Source organism: Phlebotomus papatasi, chromosome 1, assembly GCF_024763615.1.
Source record: "Phlebotomus papatasi isolate M1 chromosome 1, Ppap_2.1, whole genome shotgun sequence".
Lineage (NCBI taxonomy): Eukaryota > Metazoa > Arthropoda > Insecta > Diptera > Psychodidae > Phlebotomus > Phlebotomus papatasi.
In genome coordinates, this window is record NC_077222.1 from 33,236,098 (window position 1) to 33,257,641 (window position 21,544).

Consider the following 21,544-nt stretch of genomic DNA (forward strand, 5'->3'; position numbering starts at 1 on the left):
GAACCCTATAAAAATCAACGGATTTTAGCACGCGGACAGTCGTACGACAAATCCTACAATCCCCAAATTTTATTTTATAAAAAAAAATAATTTGAGAAAATCCTAATAAAACTGAATAAATCAAATAAAATTAATAAAGCTTGCGTTTAACCGACAAATATTTCTGAAATAAAAAATAAAGATTTTTAAAATTATTTCTATGATTTATTATATAATTATAAAAGAATTTTCAAGAATGTTTTCTTTTTTAATATTATGAAGAAAAATTTAAAAAAAAGTATATTTACTTCACACAGTTTGACTGAGGAAAATTTAGACAATTTCAAGCTAAATCAAATAAATAGAAAATATGTATGAAAAATATTATTTTCTAATGAATTGCGATTGCTGTTGAATTCAATTTTAGATAAGTTTAGTTTATGAGATTTTTTTAAAATTAGGGGAGACTGGGGCAAAGTCACAAAACGGATATTTTTTTTTCAAGCTACTCGAGCGCTTCAAAAATTTCTAATTAGTGCAATTTTATAGGAAATTTACCGCTCTACAACTTTGTGAAAGTAATTTTCCTCTATTTTGTAAGAAAATACACTTAGCGAGCCAATTTCTAAAAGGTAATTTTGTGACTATTCTCAAAAATTCTGGGGCAAATAGTACCAGACATTGGGTCATATTTTGATTCGCTTCATTACGGGCTTCCGTAAATTTAAAAAAAAATATCTAGATAACATATTTTCATAGAAAATTTATTCATCTACACCTTTGTAAAACACCGTTTTCCCTGCGAGAAAAGTGAGTAAACGAGGAAAGCGCTTTTTAAGCTATTTTAGAAAAAACACACAAAAGACTGTAAATCGTTTGACCAACGCAAAAAACAAGCGACAAGACACGGTAATGACGTTTCTTTTCTCCGTGAAACATCAGAAATTGCTTCGCTTTTTGTTACTTTTTGCTCTATACCTTTTGTTACTTTTTACCCCAAATGGCCATTTTTAATAAAAGAATTTCCGGAGAAAAAAACCTATGTGATATTCTAAAATAGATAGCGGATTCGTATTCAAAAAATCCAAATTATTTAGAAAATATTCACTAGTGCATAAATTTTGGAAAATAAAGGTAATAATTGCTATCTTCTGCAAGGAAAATATTTCAAAAATAGGGCAAAAAATTTCGATATTTTTTATTTTCTAAATTCCTTGTTCGAATTCTAAGAAACTTACGATATTGAAGAATGTCTATGGAGGGTATCTATAGAAAAAAAATTGAGAAGAAATTTTTTTACCCTGGAAGATATTGAATTTTGAATTTTTCGTTTGTGACTTTGCCCCAGTCTCCCCTATCCTAGGAATTTTTTTTCTTTATTCTTACTAAAGTTTTATGGACTTTAATAAAACATGAGCAAAAAAAGCTCCACAAGGATGAAAATACAGTGTCCGCTCTCTAATTCGGATCGGGCGTATAATCTGGACGAGTTCACGACGTCGACGAGGTTATGAGGTTTTGCGGTTATGTATGCATGTGAGTTCAACAATGAAAATGCATTATCCTGTGATGTTTTTGTTTAATAAATAAAGTAAATAGCAATAAATTCTCTAATTATGTCTTTTTTAATCTTTAAAACTTTTATTCTAAATCTACAAAAAAAATCTTGTATATTTTCGAGACGTTGAACAAATTCAAAAAAAATCCGGATAACGAAGCAGACACCTGCTATTTTGTTTCCCAATTATCCGAATAACAAAGCAGGCACTGTAATTTCTGCATTTAATAACGTTTATTTCAACTCAAAAGATTTTAAAAATTAAAAATAGGTGTGATTATGAAGGAATCACACCTAAAAAATACAATTTTTTAATTAAATTCTTAAATTGCAAGATAAAATTCTCCAGGGTGTAATTTAAAATTTCGGCCGGCACTGAAAGTTGGGCAAACGTCCCTCAAAACTTGATAAAAAAAAATCAATCAAATTAAATATTCTAAAAAGCAGGGAGTATAACCTCCTTCCGGGTGCATCAGTGCTGTTTCTCTTCTCAGGGACATTAATCGCCAATTTTAACTGTTCTTCGTACTCCAAAAGAGAACAGTTTCCAAAACAGTTTGCAAAATTTTGACTTTGCAAAAAATTGGCCTTAGCGTTTTTTCGTTCGTTTTTGGTTATGTTTTAAAGTCCCAAAAGTTTTTGAATTTGTATAATAAAACAATTGGGATTGGTGTTTTTTTAATCCCAAAAACATTTTAAATGAGATTGGTCCCTATTTTTTTTTTTTAACTATTCGGAGAAGTGGTTCGTCAATTATCAATCCCATTACATTGTAAAATTTAATCCCAAGTTTTGAATGTAATTAATAATTAGGATTGAAACGATTGAAACCTTTCCAATCCCACATATATTTTTGAATGTGACTTATTAGCCGCTTTTGTATTTCTTCTATTCAGAGAAATAGGCAGATTATCATATCATTCTTAAAATTTTTATAATCTCTAATTGGTATTTTAAATTTTGGCAAATAACATTTAAATTTTAGGCAAGAGAATAAATGGTTATCAAAACCGTCAAAACCATAGAATTTGCATAATTTTAACTATTTTTAGAGCGAATATCTTAAAAATCAATAGCATGATTTTGTAAAACTCAATCCCAAAGGTTTTGAATTTATTTAACAATTGGGATTGAAGACTTTTCAAACCCAAAAATATTTTTAATGGGATTGGTCTTCAAGGACTTTTTATCTTACCTACACGGAGAAGTTAATAAATCATTGTAAAACTCCAAAAATTTAATTGCATTTAGCTGCACATGTCGACGTCGTCACCTATCGCTAGAAAAATTACTATCTTGGATTATTCAAGGTCAAAGTTAAGCCAACCTGGAGGGCCTAATTTTCAACGGATTTGGTTAAAATTGGACCTTTTTGAAAGATCTTGAAATTTTGAGCCCGGCTGGATCAGTCGCAATAGACGATAAAAAATTCGGTATATATTTGTTCCAAAAATTAGCTCGTCCATGATCACCCAAATTTTTGACAGAATCTTGTTCCTTTTACGAGACTCATGAGTAACAATAGTAACGAATTTGTTCCAAAAATTAGCTCGTCCGTGGACACCGAAAATTTTTGGAATGAATTTGCACCTTCTAGGAGGAACAAAAAGACACCTAATATTAGTAATGAATTTGTTCCGAAAGTCACCATCGAAGCGAGGAAGATGCCAGGATTTGTTGCATTTTTCGAATTACAATATTTATAGTGTCGCTTTTTTTAATTCGAGATTCCTAAGATACGCCCTTCCTCTCCTGCTGCCAGCACTCGCATATGATTTTGTAATGCACGCGTCTGTATAAAACACTGTTAAGCTGACTTTTATTTGACGTTCCTTATGAACTTTCGCCACCGAAATTCATCTCGACTGAAGTATAGGCCTTAACTGTAAGTCGAAACGGACGATACCTTTTGCATTACACAAATTTGTTTCAGATAATGGGAGCAAAATGTCTATATTCGGTTCTAGCTTTTATGGCTCCGGCACACCTTTTAGATCAGGAAAATTTCATGAAGTCGAAATTCGCATTCTTATCTTTCTCAAATCTATTGCATTAATCTATCCCATACATATTTGTTCTAAAAAAAAATGTTCCAAAGAAAATAAGTTCCAATATTTTGGTCAGTTCAAAAGTTTTTGTAAATTAAGCTAATTCAAAACCTGCTCCAAATGGAAATTTTTCGCTACTCCAAATGGAAACGTCATTGCTTTTATGATAAATACAGTACTAAATTATTATATTTATATATTTTCTATACCACAATTTTATTATTTATTTAATTTTGCTCCAAATAAAGCGAAAATCCATTCATATTCACAAATTTTAATTTATTAATTTCTTAGAAAAATTAAAAGTTATCATTTCACTGTCAAATTTTTCATCGATCGACCATGTTTTCCAATGAAAAACACAATGAGGTGACTGTTGTTTATTCGTTTTGTTTAACATTTAAGTCATATCTCTGGATAATTTTAGTTAAATTAAGTGCTAATCCTTATTGTTAACGGTACGTGAAGTTTTCAAATGAAATAATGACCTATTTCGTGAACAAAAAGGTTTTTTTTCTGAAGTGTGTGCAAATGCTTCAATTGGAAACTCCGTAGATATGATTTTTTTTGATAGATTTTCTTGTTGTTTTAGATAGGAAAGGAAAAAGATCAGGAATAAGAACAAATCATACACTCAAGAGCAACTCAACAAGGTTTTGCAAGCCTTTCGTCGCGGTTTCACTTACACTGCTTGTCTCCAATTAGAAACTTTCCCTTGTCTCCATTTGGATTAATTTGTTTCCAATAGAAACATTTTACGCTCGCGTATTTTTCTTGTATTTAAGAAGTTTTCAAATTATATTTGAAGAATTTTTATTAAACAGTAACATTCTAGAAGAGTCAATGAGCAAATTTATGTAATTCTCTTCAGAAAAAATATGAACTTAATGTGTTGAATCTTCTGTCAAAGTTAAAGCGCCTGGAAATGGTTTTGAACTAGGGCTATTACCCACTGTGATCACTGGAGAAATATATTTAGTCAGAACTGTTTATATAATTTGACCTTCAAAAATCCAACAATGGAAGGACTCAAGGTCAATAAAGAAAATGAAATGGATGAAATAATTTCAGTATGAAACTCATGAGTTAAAAATTAGAACATTCCGTCTTACACTTTGTTCCACAATTAAAAAATAAATTTAAAAAAAAAACTTCTCAAATATCTTTTCCATAAATTTTATTTAATATTCCTGCTCAGGATATACTCTCAAGATCTACTCAAAGAGATGTCAATGACATAGTAAAACAGTGTTACAGAAAAAAACACAACAGATAACAAATGGTTATTAAAGATTTTATCCACTGGCTTTTTTGTCACACTTAATAAATTTTGATGTGTATATGAAGCTTTTTTTTCTCCTTTGTAATCTCCTCTAAATACTCCTTCAATTAACTTCTCTCACTTTTTTTTAAAATATATATTAATCACAAATATTACATCTAATTTGTAAACTATCGCTGTTCCTTTGCATAAATTGCATCTTGTAAGAAACAGAACTTTTTAAGTGATATTCTCTTGATGAAGAGAAGAAACATTAAAACTGAAAAAATAGCATCCTTCTCTTCCCCCTGATTTTTTTTTAACTAGGACGTTCCAATTCCGTAAGATTCATCCACTTTCTCTTTTTTTATCACATCATTTAACATTCACAAAAAAAATCCACGCAAACAGCAAAGATACAAAAAAGGAAAAAATGTTCTATTTTAAACGCCTTGCGGTGGTTTTTTTACCCTTCAAAAAAAAAAATTATTTAAAAAAAATCCTATTAAAAAAGACTTAACCGAGACCATGAGGAGGACTTTCTGCCAGACGATGCTTTGCCGTTCGTGTTTTGCTACACGAAGCTCTCCTGAGAGAACTAACACTTCCCGTGAATCCATCGTTGTCCAGCGATTCCGAAGAGAAAGCCTTCAGATTGAAAGCTAAGAAACTCGAAAAAATCAGAGTTGCAAAATCCAAGCTCAATAAATTCTACAGAATTTTTTCTAAATTAAAAAAAAGCTTTCAAATTACCTTTATCCGTTGGTGATCCCAGGGTGAGGCTACTCAAACTAGAACTGAGATTGTAAGGACGAGGAGGTGGGATGGTTGGAGTGCTTTCTTCAACTGGCAGACAAGTCTCCACCATTGCCTCCAAACAATTCACAAATAACTCCGACGACTCGCCCATCATCGTATACTGCACCACAAAAAAACAACTTTTTAAAGAAAAATACTTTTGAGAAGGAAATTGAAAAAAAAACAAACTTTAGTAAATGGTCCTGCAAATCGCCACAAGCCACCAAAGCCACAACTCTGGAGGAAGTGTAGTTGCTGCTGAGATGGATCTTCAGTGGCCAGCATGTTCTGAATGATACTCTGAACGGCCATCAGAACTACTTGATCACTGGATACCGACAGAACATTGTTTATTTTCTGATCAAGGAGAGAATGTCTGAAAAAGAAAGTACGTTTACTGAACGAAAATCTTCATCTCAGTTTTATTTATTTATTTTTTTTTTTATTTAGAATTTAATATAAAATATTTCTTTACGCCTATTTGAACAAGGATATTTTGATTGAAAATATTCATTTGGATTGGAAATATAAATTTCCGCACTGAGAAACGGTTATAGGGATTACCCAAGCGGACATCACGTCCTTAAGTGAAAAAAACCGTTGAATCATTCCTATAATAATGATTTTTCAAGGTCAAAGGGTGAAAAGGCAAAAGAGAGGGCATTTATTAAAGACATGAAGTCATGTTTCGACTCGTGGGAAAGGTCTTGGACTTTCTGACAAGTCTGAACCGGTTCAAAAGCTGTAAGTAAGTTTTGTCCGAAAAGCAATTGCAAAGTAATTTATGAATCGGTTTAAATTGGTAAACAATAAGTGTTGCGAAAGTACTTTTGATATTATAATATATCTAAGTCACGAGTTCGTGCATTTCGCAAAGCATGGGACGCTCTGCCACCACTTTTTTGAGTGTATATCAGTTTAATATTGATTTAAATATTTACAAACCATAATAAAACCATTTTTAAGTTGAAAATTGACCTAGAAAAGCGTATTTTAGAAAATAAGCTTAAAAATAATTTTAGAAAATTGTACCGATTCATTGCTGATTGGGGCAGATACAGTCGGATTTGGAACATCAAATCCTTTCAAATAAACCCAAATTTAACCAAATCGGTTCAAAATTATGCCCTTCATGATGGTTTACCTCTGGCATTGAATAATTTAAGGTAAAATTATCTTATTTTTTCGTAAATATTTGTTTGCCTGACGAACATTTTACGAACAAATGAGACAATTTTACGAAGATTTTTTGTATGTTTGCGAACAAATGTTGGTAAAAGTACAGAAAATGCTCGTCAAATGATCATCTTGCGAAGACTGTTTATGAAAAAGTACAAATTTTTACGAACTTGTTTGTGGGTAATACGATTTACGAGCATTTCGTAAGTCCCTAATAGGAATTCACAAACATTTACGAACAATTTAACAAATTTTTTTTCCTGTGTGGAAGAAATGTTCAGCTGGGTAACCTCCAAAACATATTCAAAAATAAACAAATATCATGTTTCTTTTGTTTTTGGAGAGCATGAAGGAGGTGAGGTGCGATTTGGATAAGTTAGTTTACTAGAAAATGTAGGCTTGTGGGGTCTTCGAAGGCCGGAAGTCAATATCTCTCACCGTTTAGAAACCAGGATGATAAGAAGTTGAAAAATTTTTTGGATATACTGCTCTCTTTTGGAGGTCGATCAGTAAAAATTAATTTAATATTACTAGCGTTATGACCAGCACACAATAACTTTTGTTTGTAAATATGTTTTCAAATTTTCCCATGAGAATGAGCGAGTGGTGAGATGACTATAGATCTAGATCACACTCACTCTCATTGAAATGTCAAAAACATGTTTACTAAACAAAAGTTATTGTGCGTTGGGCATTATACGAATAATAGCAAAATTGCACCCAATATTTTGCCATTTGTTCGTAACACGTCGGTCAATAAGTCCATTGGCTGACGCGGCTGACGCATAGATGGAACCACTACCAAAAAACTTGAATAACTCGAATCAGCCACCTTATATGTCAAAATTTGACAGCAATCTAGCCATTTTGGTTCTCATGTTACAGCTGCTTTTTTAAGAAAAATTCCGAGTTTCGTTTTTGTATTTTATTATTTACGTAAGAAAACGATAACCCAAACCAAATAATAAGCTAGATAATTGTTAACCTGACTCTTCACCGTTAATTAAGATGATTCAGATTTGGTTTTCGAACTTTCATTGTGGCACTAAAAGCAAAAATGGTGCTGAATAATCTGGACGCCGAAAACATCGAAAAATGAATATTATTGTGCTTAACGACTCCAAAGTAAAATTAAAGAGTTAGCTTATTACAAAGATATCGAGCGTATGTTCAACACATTGATTACATGATATTTTGGGTATGAAGAAGCTCTCCGCATAATGGCTGCCGCATTTGCCCACTTTGGACCAAAACCGAAAAACTAAAAAAGAAGCAAAATTGTATGTACGAAATAGGGTTTGAACTGGTCCTTCAGTCGCCATAATCGCAAGACCAGGGACTCAAGGGAGTTTTAACCAAAGAAATGGCCAATGGTTCACCGATTAGCGATTTCCCTAAAATAACGAACTAAAATCTGAAATTATGGCATGGAGTTTTCGAAAATCTTCTTTTTGGACGGGATAAAAAAGTTGAATGATCGTTGGAAGCGCTCTGTCGACTTCTAAAGAACGTATCTTGGACAAATAGAATTGAATTTGACCAAAAAAAATTTTTTTCTTAGTCTATGAACTTATTGACCGGCGTCGACGTGTCATGTATATTTTTTTTTTGGTTGGGAAAATTTAACAAAAATTTGAAAATATCACAAATAATTTGCTATTAATTTGTATGCGAAAATTTACGAATAAATATTTGTAAAAAAAAAATCAAAAAATGTTCGTCAAGAAATCATGTTACGAACAATCTTTGTGAAAAAACAAACTTTTACAAATTTACGAGCACTTTCTAAATCTCTTTTGGAATTGATAAACATTTACAAAAAGTTTTCAATATATTTTTTCTGTATAGATGAGACTGGGACAAAAAGTCACAAAACGCATATTTTATTTTTTTATAAGCTACTCGAGCGCTTCAGAAATTTCTAATTAGCGCAGTTTTATAGGGAATTTACCGCTCTACAACTTTGTGAAAGTAATTTTCTTCTATTTTGTAAGGAAATACGTTTATCGAGCCAATTTCTAAAAGGTAATTTTGTGATTATTCTCAAAAATGCTGGGGCAAATAGTACCAGACATGGAGTATAATCATATTTTGATTCGCTTCATTAGGGGCTTCCGTAAATTTGAAAAAAAATATCGAGAGGATATATTTTCATAGAAAATTTATTCATCTACACCTTTGTAAAACACCGTTTTCTCTGCTAGAAAAGCGAGAAAACGAGAAAAGCGCTTTTCAATTTCAAGCTATTTTAGTAAAAACACACAAAAGACTGCAAATCGTTTGACCAATGCAAACAAAAAGCGGCGAGACATGGTAATGACGTTTCTTCTCGCCGTGAGACATCATAAATTGCTTCGCTTTTTGTTATTTTTTGCTCTATAGCTTTTGTTACTTTTTACCCCAAATGGCCATTTTTAATTAAAAAAAAAATTCTAGAGAAAAGAACCTTTGTGAAATTCTAAAATAGATAGCGGATTCGTATTCAAAGAATCCAAATTATTTAAGAAATATTCACCAGTGCATCAATTTTAAAAAATAAGTGGTAATAATTGTTATCTTCTGCAAGGAAAATATTTCAAAAATAGGGCTAAAAATTTCGATATTTTTTATTATGTAAATTCCTTCTTCGAATTCTAAGAAACTTACGACATTAAAGAAGGTCTATGGAGGCTATCTATAGAAAAAAATTTGAGCCGCTATCTTTTTTATCTCGGAAGATATTGAATTTTGAAGTTTTCGATTTGTGACTTTTTGCCCCAGTCTCCCCTATATTCACTGTATTTTTTTGAAACGCAAATTGTACGCAACTAAACAAAATCATTTTTTAAAGGGAAAAATAAAGGCAAAAAATGATTCTCAATTTGATAGGTTAAATATATTACTCACATAACTGGAAAGACTTTGGGAAAAACAACAGATCCCTCTGCCAAATACTGATAGAGAACCCTCGTTTCAGCCTCATCCGTTGAATATTTCACGAGAGTGGCCAAAACTGTGAGTACAAGCGCCTGTGTTGAGAGATCGGGCAAAACTTCTGGATCAAGGAGGACATTTGATTCATTTGACACGGATGATCGTGATCCACGTTCCTATAAAAATGTTTTCAAAATATCCATTGCATCAATTGGAACAATTTCATTTTGATCTCCACCTACAAGCAATAGGATATTATTATTATTATTTATTATGTATCGGCAAAAAGCCATATACATGTAAAAAAATCAGGTACATATAGAGGGCTACAATTCTTACAATTTTCTATCTATACCTGTCTAATGAATCGATTACAAAAATGAAGAAAAAAAATGAATACATTATTTAGAAATTAAAGAAATTCAAAAAAAAAAAAATACTTTATAAATTTTAAACTATCTTAATTGCTTTTGGTGTCTTTGCTACCTTGAAAAAGAGAAGAGGAAAAAAAAACAGAAACTTAAATTGTTAAATTAGTTGCTCTTATAAAAAGAGCTACTTTAACTAAGTTATCCAAATTATTACCAAGCAGCTTTTTCAGTTCGACATTGGTGATGCCTATTCTGTCTCGGAGATGGGAGTATTCAGGACAATTGACTAGGATGTGCTCTACTGATAGTGGAACGTTACAAATGGAACAAGTGGGAGGGTCAGTTCTGTCCATCAAGTAGGAATGCGTTGCGTTCGTATGTCCAGTTCGGAGTCTCGTTATAATGCAACTATTTTTGCGATTCATATCAGGGAATATTATTTTGTCTGGGTCTTCAAAGATTCGTCTCAGTTTATTAGTCATGTCAACGTCCTTCCAGTCCTTGCGTCTATTTTGCTTTAAAATACTTCTCATTGTTGTTTTCATGTCTGCATAAACTAATGAATTGCTTCTTCTAATGCAACTTTCAGAAACCTCCTTCACGATTGCCTTAACTTCCTTTATACCAAGAGTCTCTTCGCATACCCAAACTACTTTTATTCGACCCTGAGAGAAGCATATGAGGTCATGGATCTTCAAGACAAAATAATTTTTACTTTTTGGATTCATTAATTCTTCTACACCCAAAAGAGAACTGGTAGCTACCAAGATTGGATTACCTTCTGGGACATAGCAGTAGCAGGCTTCCATAATTGTAATAAGATCGGCATTGACATTGTGTGTATGCCTAGCTATATTTTTCTTAAATGAAATATCTAAATCTGCTGACCAATATGCGATCCTACTAATTTGTTTATTCCTGCAAGACGAAGTATAAATAATATTCCAATTAGAATGAATCCTACAATACTCATCAAATTTGTCTACAGTTCGAGCAGTACCAGCCCCACTCACCCAAAAAATTTTGATTGCTAAATTTATATTTGAATACTTAAAACACCAAGGGGGATTACTTGAAGTGGACATTTTAATAATTTTATAATTAGGGATACTGTTTTCTCTAAAAGCTTTATTGGCAATTTCTATCCATGATTTTACTCTTCTTTCTTTATTACTAGGACGAAAATTTAATATTTTTTCATGTAACATGTGACTAGGTAATGATTTTACTTTTTCTAAATAAGACATTAATAAAAATGTTCTCCTATAATTGAGTGAAGGAAATCCCCCTTCGGCCAACACACTAGCAATGGGAGTGGATTTAAAAGCTCCGGTTGCTAACCGAATTCCTGTGTTATAAACTCCATTAAGTCTATTTAGGGACTGATCTGACGCTGTTCCATAAACTTGTGCCGCATAATCTAATTTTCCGCCTATTAAAGCAATAGGATAAAAATGTGGAAAATATGTGACGAATTTCATTTACAAAATATACTTTTTTTTCTCTTTAATTTCAGGATAATTATGTAATGCACTCGAAGACAGTGAAAGAAGGTGAATAAGAACTTGATCATATCAATAAGGAAAAATTGATGAGTATAAAAATAAAATTAGTATGATTTTATGAAATGACACACAAGAAAAAAGGGTTTAATCTAGTAGAACAGAAAATTTTTAAGATATAGGATAGGTGATGAAAAATTGCTAAAAGGAAACAATCGTGAGAGAGACGATGATAAGAGAAAGAGACAGTGTGATAGAGGTACAACATTAACAGACAAAAAGGTGGAATTGCACAAAAATACTACAATTGTGGTTCATTTTCTGGGTTCATTGATAATACCTGATGTTCATCAATTCCTGCCGAACTATTTGCATCTTTAGTTGTCGGCACAGAAAAGGATCTCTGCGTTTTAAACAACACTCTAGCATTCTAATTGCATATCATCAAATTCCAAAAAAATAAACAAATTTTCATGATTTTCGTTTCCAAATGCCATTTGCGTGGTTATCGCCAATCAGAAACAGAAGGAAAATCAGTTTGAAAACAGTGCCAATTAACAGAAGAAATCATTATCAAAAACAAAGAATTTGCAATTTTTTTCACGTAAAATTTTCAATTGCACAAGGCATTTCCAATATTGAGAAAAATTCAGAGAGAGTTGTGAGAAAATAGAATAAAATTTTGAATCAACAAATCACAAGAACAAGTCATGCAATAAATGCCAATTGTTAATAATTTTGAAAATAATAGAGAAAAGTTTTTTTTATCGTGATACAAGTTACAGTGGTGTTTCGGCAATTCCATTAATAACACATTTGTAGAAAACACATTGAAACATTTAACATGATTTTTTTTTGATAGACAATGATTTTTTTTTAGATATTTTAGTGTCGGTGATTGATAAATTTTAAGAATTTTGATCAAGTTTTCAAATTTCATATTTTGATAATTTTTATTTTGTGTGAGACGATAGTTATTTTGGATGATGAGATCCAGACAGTACAACATTTTTTTGTAAGCATCAGGCAGGCAATAAGAAAAAATAAAGAAATAAAATACTAAATTAGTTAAATTCATTGAATTAGACAGAAATTACCACATAGATTTTTTTCTCATCTAATAAATAAACTTTAATTTTTTCTTATTAAAAAAATTATTAAAAATTAATGCAATTTTTCCAAATAATTGTGATCATATTATTCTTTATTTTTTTTTAAATCGATCAATTGCATTAATTTCTTACCAAAATACTCAATTACTCAGTAACGAACCTAGAAAAAGGTGAAGTGAAACCGCCCAGGGCACCGAGATTGTAGTAGAGTTCTTAACAAGAGATTGATGGATTGGCACCATCTTTGCAAGAGATCGGCAGATTTGACGATCTAATTACTAAGAAATTGACAGATTGACAGGTTCTTAGCGATAAATTCCTAAATTGCCACGATTTTAGTGAGAAGGAGATTGACAGAATGGTATAATCTTTACAAGAAATTTCAGATTGATACAATCTATTTACATACCGATACGCTCTTAACAAGAGATTGATAGATAAGCACGATCTTAACAAGAAATCGGCAGTTAGGGCGATTTTATTAGATCGACAGGATCTTAGCGATAAATTGCCATATTAGCATGATCTTAGTGAGAGAGATAAATTGGCAGAATGGTGGAAACTTTACAAAAAATCAACAGATTGACACAATCTATCTACATACCGATGCGTTCTTACCAAGGGGTTGATAGATTGATATACATCGGCATGATCTTAACAAGAGATCGGCAGATTGGGGCCGCCTAACCAGTAAGAAATCGACAGATTGACAGGTTCTTGACGATAAATTGCTAAATTGACACAGTCTCAATGACAGTGAGATTGACGGAATGGTATGATATTTAGAAGAGATTAGCAGAAAAAAACGATCTTATTACTAAGAAATTAATACATTAAAAGGATCTTACCGGTAAATTTCAAGCTTGACATGGTCTAAGTGAGAAATAGATTGACAAAATGGTGTAATCTTTACAAGAAATCGACAGATCGACGCGACCTTTGTTAGAAATCGGCACATTAGGACGATCTTAACAAGAGATTGGCAGAATGGAACGATCTTATTACTAAGAAATTAACATATTAAAAAGATCTTACCAGTAAATTTCAAGCTTAGCATGATCTATGTGAAAAATAAATTGACAAAATGATGAGATCTTAAGAAATCGACAGATCGATACGATCTTTATTAAAGATCGGCACATTGGGAAGATCTTAACAGAGATCGTCAGAATGCAACGATCTTATTACTAAGAAATTGACATATTAAAAGGATCTTACTGGTAAATTTCAAGCTTGGCATGATCTAATTGAGAGATAGATAGACAAAATGATGAGATCTTTACAAGAAATCGACAGATCGACACGATGTTTATTAGACATCGGCACATTAGGACGATCTTTACAAGAGATTGGCAGAATGGAACAATATTATTACTAAGAAATTGACAAATTAAAAGGATCTGATCGGTAAATTTCAAACTTGACATGATCTAAGTGAGAGATAGATTAATAAAATGGTGTGATCTTAACAAGAAATCGACAGATCTATACGATCTTTATTAGAGTTCGGCACATTGGAAATAACTTAAGAGATCGGCAGAATGGAACGACCATATTACTAAGAAATTGACACATTTAAAGGATCTTACCGGTAAATTTCAAGCTTGACATGGTCTAAGTGAGAAATATATTGACAAAATGGTGTAATCTTTACAAGAAATCGACAGATCGACACGATGTTTATTAGAGATTGTTTGATTGGGACGATCTTATTGGCGTGATCTTAATAAGAGAGAGACTAATAAAATGGTATGAACTTTACAAGGAATTGACAGATTGACACGATCTTTGAAAGAGATATCGGTAGATTAAGGCACTCTATATACCGATACGTTTTCAACAAGAAATCTCTCTCAAGTACTCTCTTTGCCAGAGATCGATAAATCGGCACAATCCTTTCCAGAGTCCAAAAAATCCAACTGAATTCTTTTTCAAAAGATCTACAGATCGCCATGATCGTTACGATCAGTATTAAAGATCAAAAATTGGCACCGCTTTTGCAATTTTGTAAAAAGATCGGCAGATCGACGATGATTTTACTGAAAAATCGGCAAATCTACAATTTGCTTTTTGATTGCCCCTTTTTTTATTGCTACCTTGTAGCGCCTGTTGTCAGGATAACTGAGCTCAAAGATAATTTCCTTTTTCCTGTTATTTGGTTTCAAGTTATAATTTTCATAATTAAAGATGTGTCAACTCTCCTAGAGGTGGCAAACAGCCATTCGCTATGCGACTCCTCTCTAAAGTTCTCTCCTCTTCCTTCTGCATTTGTGTTATGTTAGGTAGGGTAAAGTGGTACAAGTTGGACAATGGTACAAGTTCGACAGGGCTTTTTGTCTTGATAAATTTAGTACTTCATTTTTATTTGTATATTTTTATGCTTTAGTAGTTTTATAATTTGGTTCCTTGTACTTAAAAACAAATTTTGTACTGTATTTATCAAGAAAAAAGCCATGTCCAACTTGTACCGGCGAATTGTCCAACTTGTAACACTATGTCCAACTTATATCACTTTACCTTAAATAAATATTTTGCACTCTGTAAAATAAGACTTATCATAAAAAATGATAGCTTATACAGACACTGCAGAAGTATTTTCGCCATTTAGTTTCAAGGGTTGGTCATCAATGTTGAGATAGCAGGGGACGCATATTATGGAGAGTTATGTGAGTATTTTTCCACTAGAGATTTGGTATGATATTGTTCGTTCGGGATTTGATATGAAAGTTTTGAAACGCAGTTAATATCCTTTAATTTTATTTCTAAAAATAATAATTTTAATTTTTAGAATGCCAATAATTTTTTCAAACTTCAGAAGTAAAAGATTCTTAAGGCACTGAACTATAAGCTCAGACCCCAGGCGGCAAAGTAATACTAGGTTCGTCACTGCAATAAACTTAACCCAAATATTCATTGAGGAATTTCTTCCTCAATTTACTTGTATAGAAAGGAAACAGCACACACATTGATCATATTAGTTGCATAAACATTAATCTAGACAGAGGAATGTCAACAGGGAAGATTCTAAAATGCATGAAAATCACTTGAAGCGTCAGTTATTCACGTAAAGTCCAAAATGAAGATTCAATAATTAATGATCTCTTTTTTTAGAACAGTCCTTCCAATTGATAACAATATGCCGATAATAATGTTCTTTTATGTCAATTTTCTTAATCATCCAATAATCTCAATCACCACATAATTATGATCCCTGATCAGTGTTCTTTAAATATCGTGAAAAAGATGTTTGAAGATATTTCTTACAGTGTAACAGCAGATAGATTAACGATTTACGGACAGCAAAAATGTCTGAGAGAAAGAAGAAAATGTAAATATGAGATTTTTTCTGTGAAAATGCATCACTCTCAACTTGTGTAGTTTTTCGTGAGAGTGATAGAAAACACTTCCAAAGTAATAAATGAACAATTGCCTGTTATTAAGTTTTTTTTTTTCAAAAAACAGAATGATTAACGGAAGAAAATTAAAACTAACACCACATCAAAATACTTGTTGTCTTTGTTGTTTTTTTTTTTTAGATAAAAATCTCAAAAGTGAGAAAACTCCACATAGATTTTTGTAAAAGGAATGGTGAGTAAAAGAAAAATATAGATTTTATTTCATGTGAAAGCAATTCTTTAAACGAGATGTTTCAGCGCCAAGAAAGGAAAATATTTTGAAAAAGAAGAAAATTTAGAAGATATCACGCAATTATCTCAATGCCAATTAAAGTGATGGGTCAACCTGGGAACTTCGTGGATTTTTTTTTTATTTATTTTAAATATTTTATGCCAAAAATTCATGAATTTTAGTTAGGCTTTTCTTTCATGTAAGAGTCATGCCCCGTCTACAAATGTGATCAAGTTTACGTCCTCTTCTAGAGACATAATATTTAAGAAATTTCTTTGTTTTTCTTTTTGCGAAAACAAAATAGTTGTATTGTACCAGACAATCATCGCATTAATTTTAGTGGAAGGGACCTAAGTTTTCACTTACAAAACGGTCGCGCCCTCTTTATAAATTGAAATAAAAAATAATGAGAATAACAGTGGATACTTTTCTGAATGATTTAAAAAATATGTTGAAAAAGATTGATAAAAGAAAATTAATTTTGAAATAGACTTGTTAGAGGAAAATGGAATAAAAGAACTGTGTCTAACTTTGGACAGCTTGTAATTTTGGACACTTGTTATAATTCTCAAATTTAATTTTAGTTTTTGTTTTTAATTTCCAAAAGATTGTATATTGTTAAAGTAACGTTTAAAAACGAGATCCCGTAGAAAAGCCTTGGAGAAGTTCTTTGTATCCAGAAGAAACTTTGTGTTAAAAATTGCACATAAAGTAATAGTCTACTCTGCAATTTTATTCATTGTATTGAAAACAGTTTACTAAAATTAATATTAATTGAAATATTAATTAAAATTATTAATTGCAAATTATTAATACAAATTAATTTTAATTTGTATTAAAAATATGACAATTCAAACTCAAAACATTGGTGTTTATATTGAACCTGGTCGAAATTTGCCATACTCCCCCTCGTCCCATCATCATACACCTTATTTTTACTCAAATTTTTAATTTTAATCCCCTTTTCTGCAATTTTTTTTTAATAGAAGTGCGAAATAGGAAATCTCAAGAGTAAATATTCCGCTGATGAGAATGGGTTTGGAGAAATGCTTGTTATTTGGGACAGCTTCTAATTTTGGACACTTTGCAGATAAAGTTGAACACTACGAATAAATTGATTATAATAATTATGGAATTATCTTCCAACATTTAATAAATAATGTATTATATCAAATTTTTATACTTTTTAGAAGCTTTTGACACTAAATTCGCTCAATTCTGAATATGATTTGAATTAAAATAGCCTGTTTAAACTTCAGCGTGAGCAGTTCCTTACGAGAAATCTGATAAAACTTTGTTTTTTTTTCAGTCTTTTTTAGTTATTTAGATATTTTAAAGCGATATTAAAAAAAAGTAGATAATTTTGTCAGAGGTTCACCATTGAAGTTACCTATGTTCCTTATTTTGGCCACTTGTTCCGTAACTCAAAATTTTATAAATATTTATTATTAGTAATGATTAAGTTGTATAATGCCTAAAGTTTCTAGGACTTGGCATTGCTGTGCCATTAAGCTTTGTTGGTTTCATACAGCAATGGGCCATATTCCTAAATGAACCAGAAGTATAATGATTTTCGGCCAACGAAATAGTTATTAAGAAGTGAAAACAAGGGACTTCCAACTTTTAGATTCTCCTCCTTTATTCCACGCCTGAAAATTCCGGCGAGAAATAAAGGAGGAGAAGCTAAAATGTCGAAATCCCGTGTTTTCACTTCTTAAGAACCAGAAGTATTTTGGGCTTTCTGGGTCCCGTATCAACGCTGAAGTAGCAGACCACCCAACAAAAGCAAAGGAAACAAAGAAGAATAACTTCTACAAACCAGATGCAGAAAAAGAGAAATAAATAAGAAAATGTGCGCATACTTGGAGTACCGAAGTCAACTCTCTTTAATAAATTATGGAAAGCTTCCGGACTTCTTAAGACGTCCTGCGGTTCTTCTCATTAACAGAAAGAGAACTTGGTGAGTTTAGTTTTCGAAATGGAGGAGAGTAGGTATTCTATTGAGGAGGATCAGCTGTCCAAAATAGTAAGCAGTGTCCGAAATTACGAGCAAGGTGTCCAAAATTACAATTAAATTCATGTATATATTTTTAACGTATTAAGAATAATTTTAGAAAAACCAAAGACGATAAACTCAAGGTTCCAAACAATATTTTTGAAAAGTAACAAAAATTTCAATTTCTTTTCAAAATATTGCGCTTTACATTTAAGACATTAGAGTGTATGCACCCTGTCCCAAATTAAAAGCATTTCCCCTAGATCCGACAATTTTAGGCCACTAAAAAAAGTTTGAAAATTATTGGAATTTCGGACAAATCCATTCATTAAGGCCGGAATGCTGAACTTTAGAAAGATTAGCGTTCACCAATTATAATCACACTCAACAAAAATTTGTGAGTCATCTATAAAAATAAACAAAGCTTTAATAAAGAACTGAATGCAGACCATGGATGAATGGAGAAAAGAACAAGAGTTTCAATTAAAGGATCCTTGACATCCTTGACCAATACTTTCGATCCGGAAATGCTGCAGAACGCGGTTGCTCAAATACAAAGAACGAGAGTGATTTTGGCTTTTCGGGATAAAGAAGCATTGAAAATTTTGAGTATTCGGGATGTCGGGAATTTTTAAAATATCCCTTTGGGGCGTAGTTTGTACAGCATTACGGAAAAGTACTCTCCCTTCGAACATTCATGCCTTCGAATAATGTGAATTTTCTTTTAGTTTTCCTAAGAGACTTACACATTTTTATTAAATATTAGTTAGTTTATTGTCAATTATTGATAATTATGTATTAATTTTGTGCAAGTCTCATAGGAAAAGTAAAATAAATTCACATTATTCGAAGACATGAACATTCGAAGGGAGAGTACTTTTCCCTATTATTGTTGAAAACAAAAAAAAATCGTAATTTAAGTAAATGAATCTTCTAAAAGAGGCGTAACCGAAAACTATTTTAGAGTTTTTTTTACTCAAAATTTGCAAATATACTTTTATGAAGGATAGAAAAGCTTTAAAAAATCCGAATATTTTATTTTATTCGGTAGTAGAAGAAGTAGAATACAAATACAAATTTAAATTTAATACAAATTTAATTGAAAATAATAAACCAAAGTCAGTAATATTTCTTATGAAAAAGAATGGAATATCCAACGCACAATAACTTTTATTTTGTAAACATGTATTTAATATTTCAATGAGAGCGAGTGAGATCTAGATCTAGTCATCTCTTTCACTCTCATTGACAATTTTGAAAGCATTATGAAGAAAAGTTATTCTGTCTGGTCATAATGTCCAGAGTTAATAACTTTTGCCTGGTAAATATGATTTTGACATTTCAGTGAAAGTGAATGAAATCTATATCTAGTCATCTCGCTCACTCTCATAGGAAATCTTGAAAACATGCTTATAAACAAAAGTTATTGTGCGCGGATCATAATAATTTTTATTTATAAACATGTTTTGAAAATTGCGTATGGGAGTGAGCGAGATGACTAGAACTAGGTTTCATTCACTCTCATTGTAATGTCAAAAACATATTTAAAAAATAAAAGTTAATGTACGCTGGACATAATGACCAGCGCACAATAACTTCTGTTTGTAAACATGTTTTCAGAATTTCCCATGAAAATGAGCGAGATGACTAGATCTATGTTTCATTCACTCTTATTGAAATGTCAAAAACATGTTTACTAAACAAAAGTTATTGTGCGTTGGGCATAAGAACCAAAATTTTTATTCCAACCAAGCCGTACAAATAAATTTTTAATCATTTTTTCAATATAAATCCACGAACCTCCACAGTTTGACCCTAAATAGTGTTAAAAATCGAAAACGTGTAAAAATTAAGAAATTTGAGAAGAGTTGAAAGGAATAGAGCTCCCCATAAACAAAAATCAACTCTTGATGTTTTTGAAAGAAAACAAAAAAGAGTGTCTCGATAGTTTTTTTTAATATCGAAGTGGAAGTGTTGTGTAATGTGTGTTTTATGAAGCAATAGTCTTACTTTAATCGGTGAGATATTTTGTAGGCAATCGATAAAGCCACTACTATTTTTCGACGATGACGCCTGAACAGTATCTTCGGCATTGGCAAGTGCCACGATGGCATTGTGCACGGGTTCGGATGATGATCTACGATTTCTAAAATCTTGGCGTTGGCAATTGTGTGCGTGCACGGCGGCGGCGTGAGCGACAGGTGGCACAGGAATGGCCACCGGGACGCCAAAGTGGACGCCGCCGCCACTGATGGGGTTCGGCGAGGTGGCTGCAGTAGTGGTGATTAAATTGGAATTTGGCATATTGGCTAACTGGTTGCTCATGGTCTGGCCATGACTCAAATCTAGGCTCCGCCATGATTTGCCCCTGATGGGTGGATCCTATATAATCGTAACGAGTTTATATTTGTTTGCATTACCATCATTCACGCATACATCATTCTCGACTCTTATTTTTTTTTCTTTACTATCTTCACTATCGAACCCAAACAACACCTAAAAAAACATTCACTCGATCCATCCAAAACTCTAAACACAGTCATTCTAGTTTCTGATAGATTTACATTATTTTCTAGTCAAAAAATCTTTAACACGCTAAATTTCTATAAAAAAAAACAATAACTTCACTTATAACTTTACTTTTTCTCATGAAGGAACATAATATTTAACCTTCTGAGTAAGCCCCGCCCAGTGTTTTCTGTGCCACGCCCCCTTGTTAAGTTGATATAAGCATGTGAAAGCATTTATTTATTTTTTAAAATTATTTTTATATACAATCAAGAAGTACTAAAACGCTTTCAGAGCTAATAACCCCAAATATTGTCTTTGAAAAATAGGCCACGCCCCTTACAAAACTTAAATTGCGTATAAAGCAATACTTATACAAAATTTATAGTGATTTTGGAATAATGTTAGATAAAAGAAGTAATAAATCGTCAGATTTTTCTCTATTTCCTAAGAACGATCAAGTTTTGGAGACTTATGGTGCTATTTCATTAAAATATGAAAATGGGTAATACTTACTTTCAAACATTTTCTTAGTACATGACTGTTTTTATGTGCTTCTGCGTTATTAATTTTTCTGTCTATTGGTTCCTGTCATGACTGTTTTGTAGTTTTGGGACACAACGAGGACTAGAAAAAAACAGTCGTGACAGGAACCTAAAAAAAAGTCAATAATGCAGAAGCAGATACAAACA

General features: G+C 31.8%; 1 protein-coding gene across 7 annotated transcripts in view; it reads right to left on the minus strand.

Moving 5' to 3' along the window:
• Window positions 1-4,745: 4,745 nt before the first annotated feature.
• LOC129798850 (neurofibromin) overlaps window positions 4,746-21,544 on the minus strand; it is a 43,991-nt gene continuing 27,192 nt past the window's right edge. Inside the window, exons 13-18 of one of the 7 annotated variants that reach the window (XM_055842258.1) lie at window positions 20,355-20,726; window positions 11,950-12,039; window positions 9,710-9,912; window positions 5,834-6,020; window positions 5,600-5,765; window positions 4,746-5,508 (exon numbers count right to left, since the gene is read on the minus strand). In XM_055842258.1, coding sequence (XP_055698233.1) covers window positions 5,363-5,508; window positions 5,600-5,765; window positions 5,834-6,020; window positions 9,710-9,912; window positions 11,950-12,039; window positions 20,355-20,726 — 1,164 coding nt within the window. In that variant the 3' untranslated portion in view covers window positions 4,746-5,362. Of the gene's footprint in view, window positions 5,517-5,599; window positions 5,766-5,833; window positions 6,021-9,709; window positions 9,913-11,949; window positions 12,040-15,477; window positions 16,031-20,354; window positions 20,727-21,544 lie in introns of those variants that run through there. The other 6 variants (XM_055842260.1, XM_055842259.1, XM_055842262.1 and 3 more) reach the window with 6 other exon arrangements.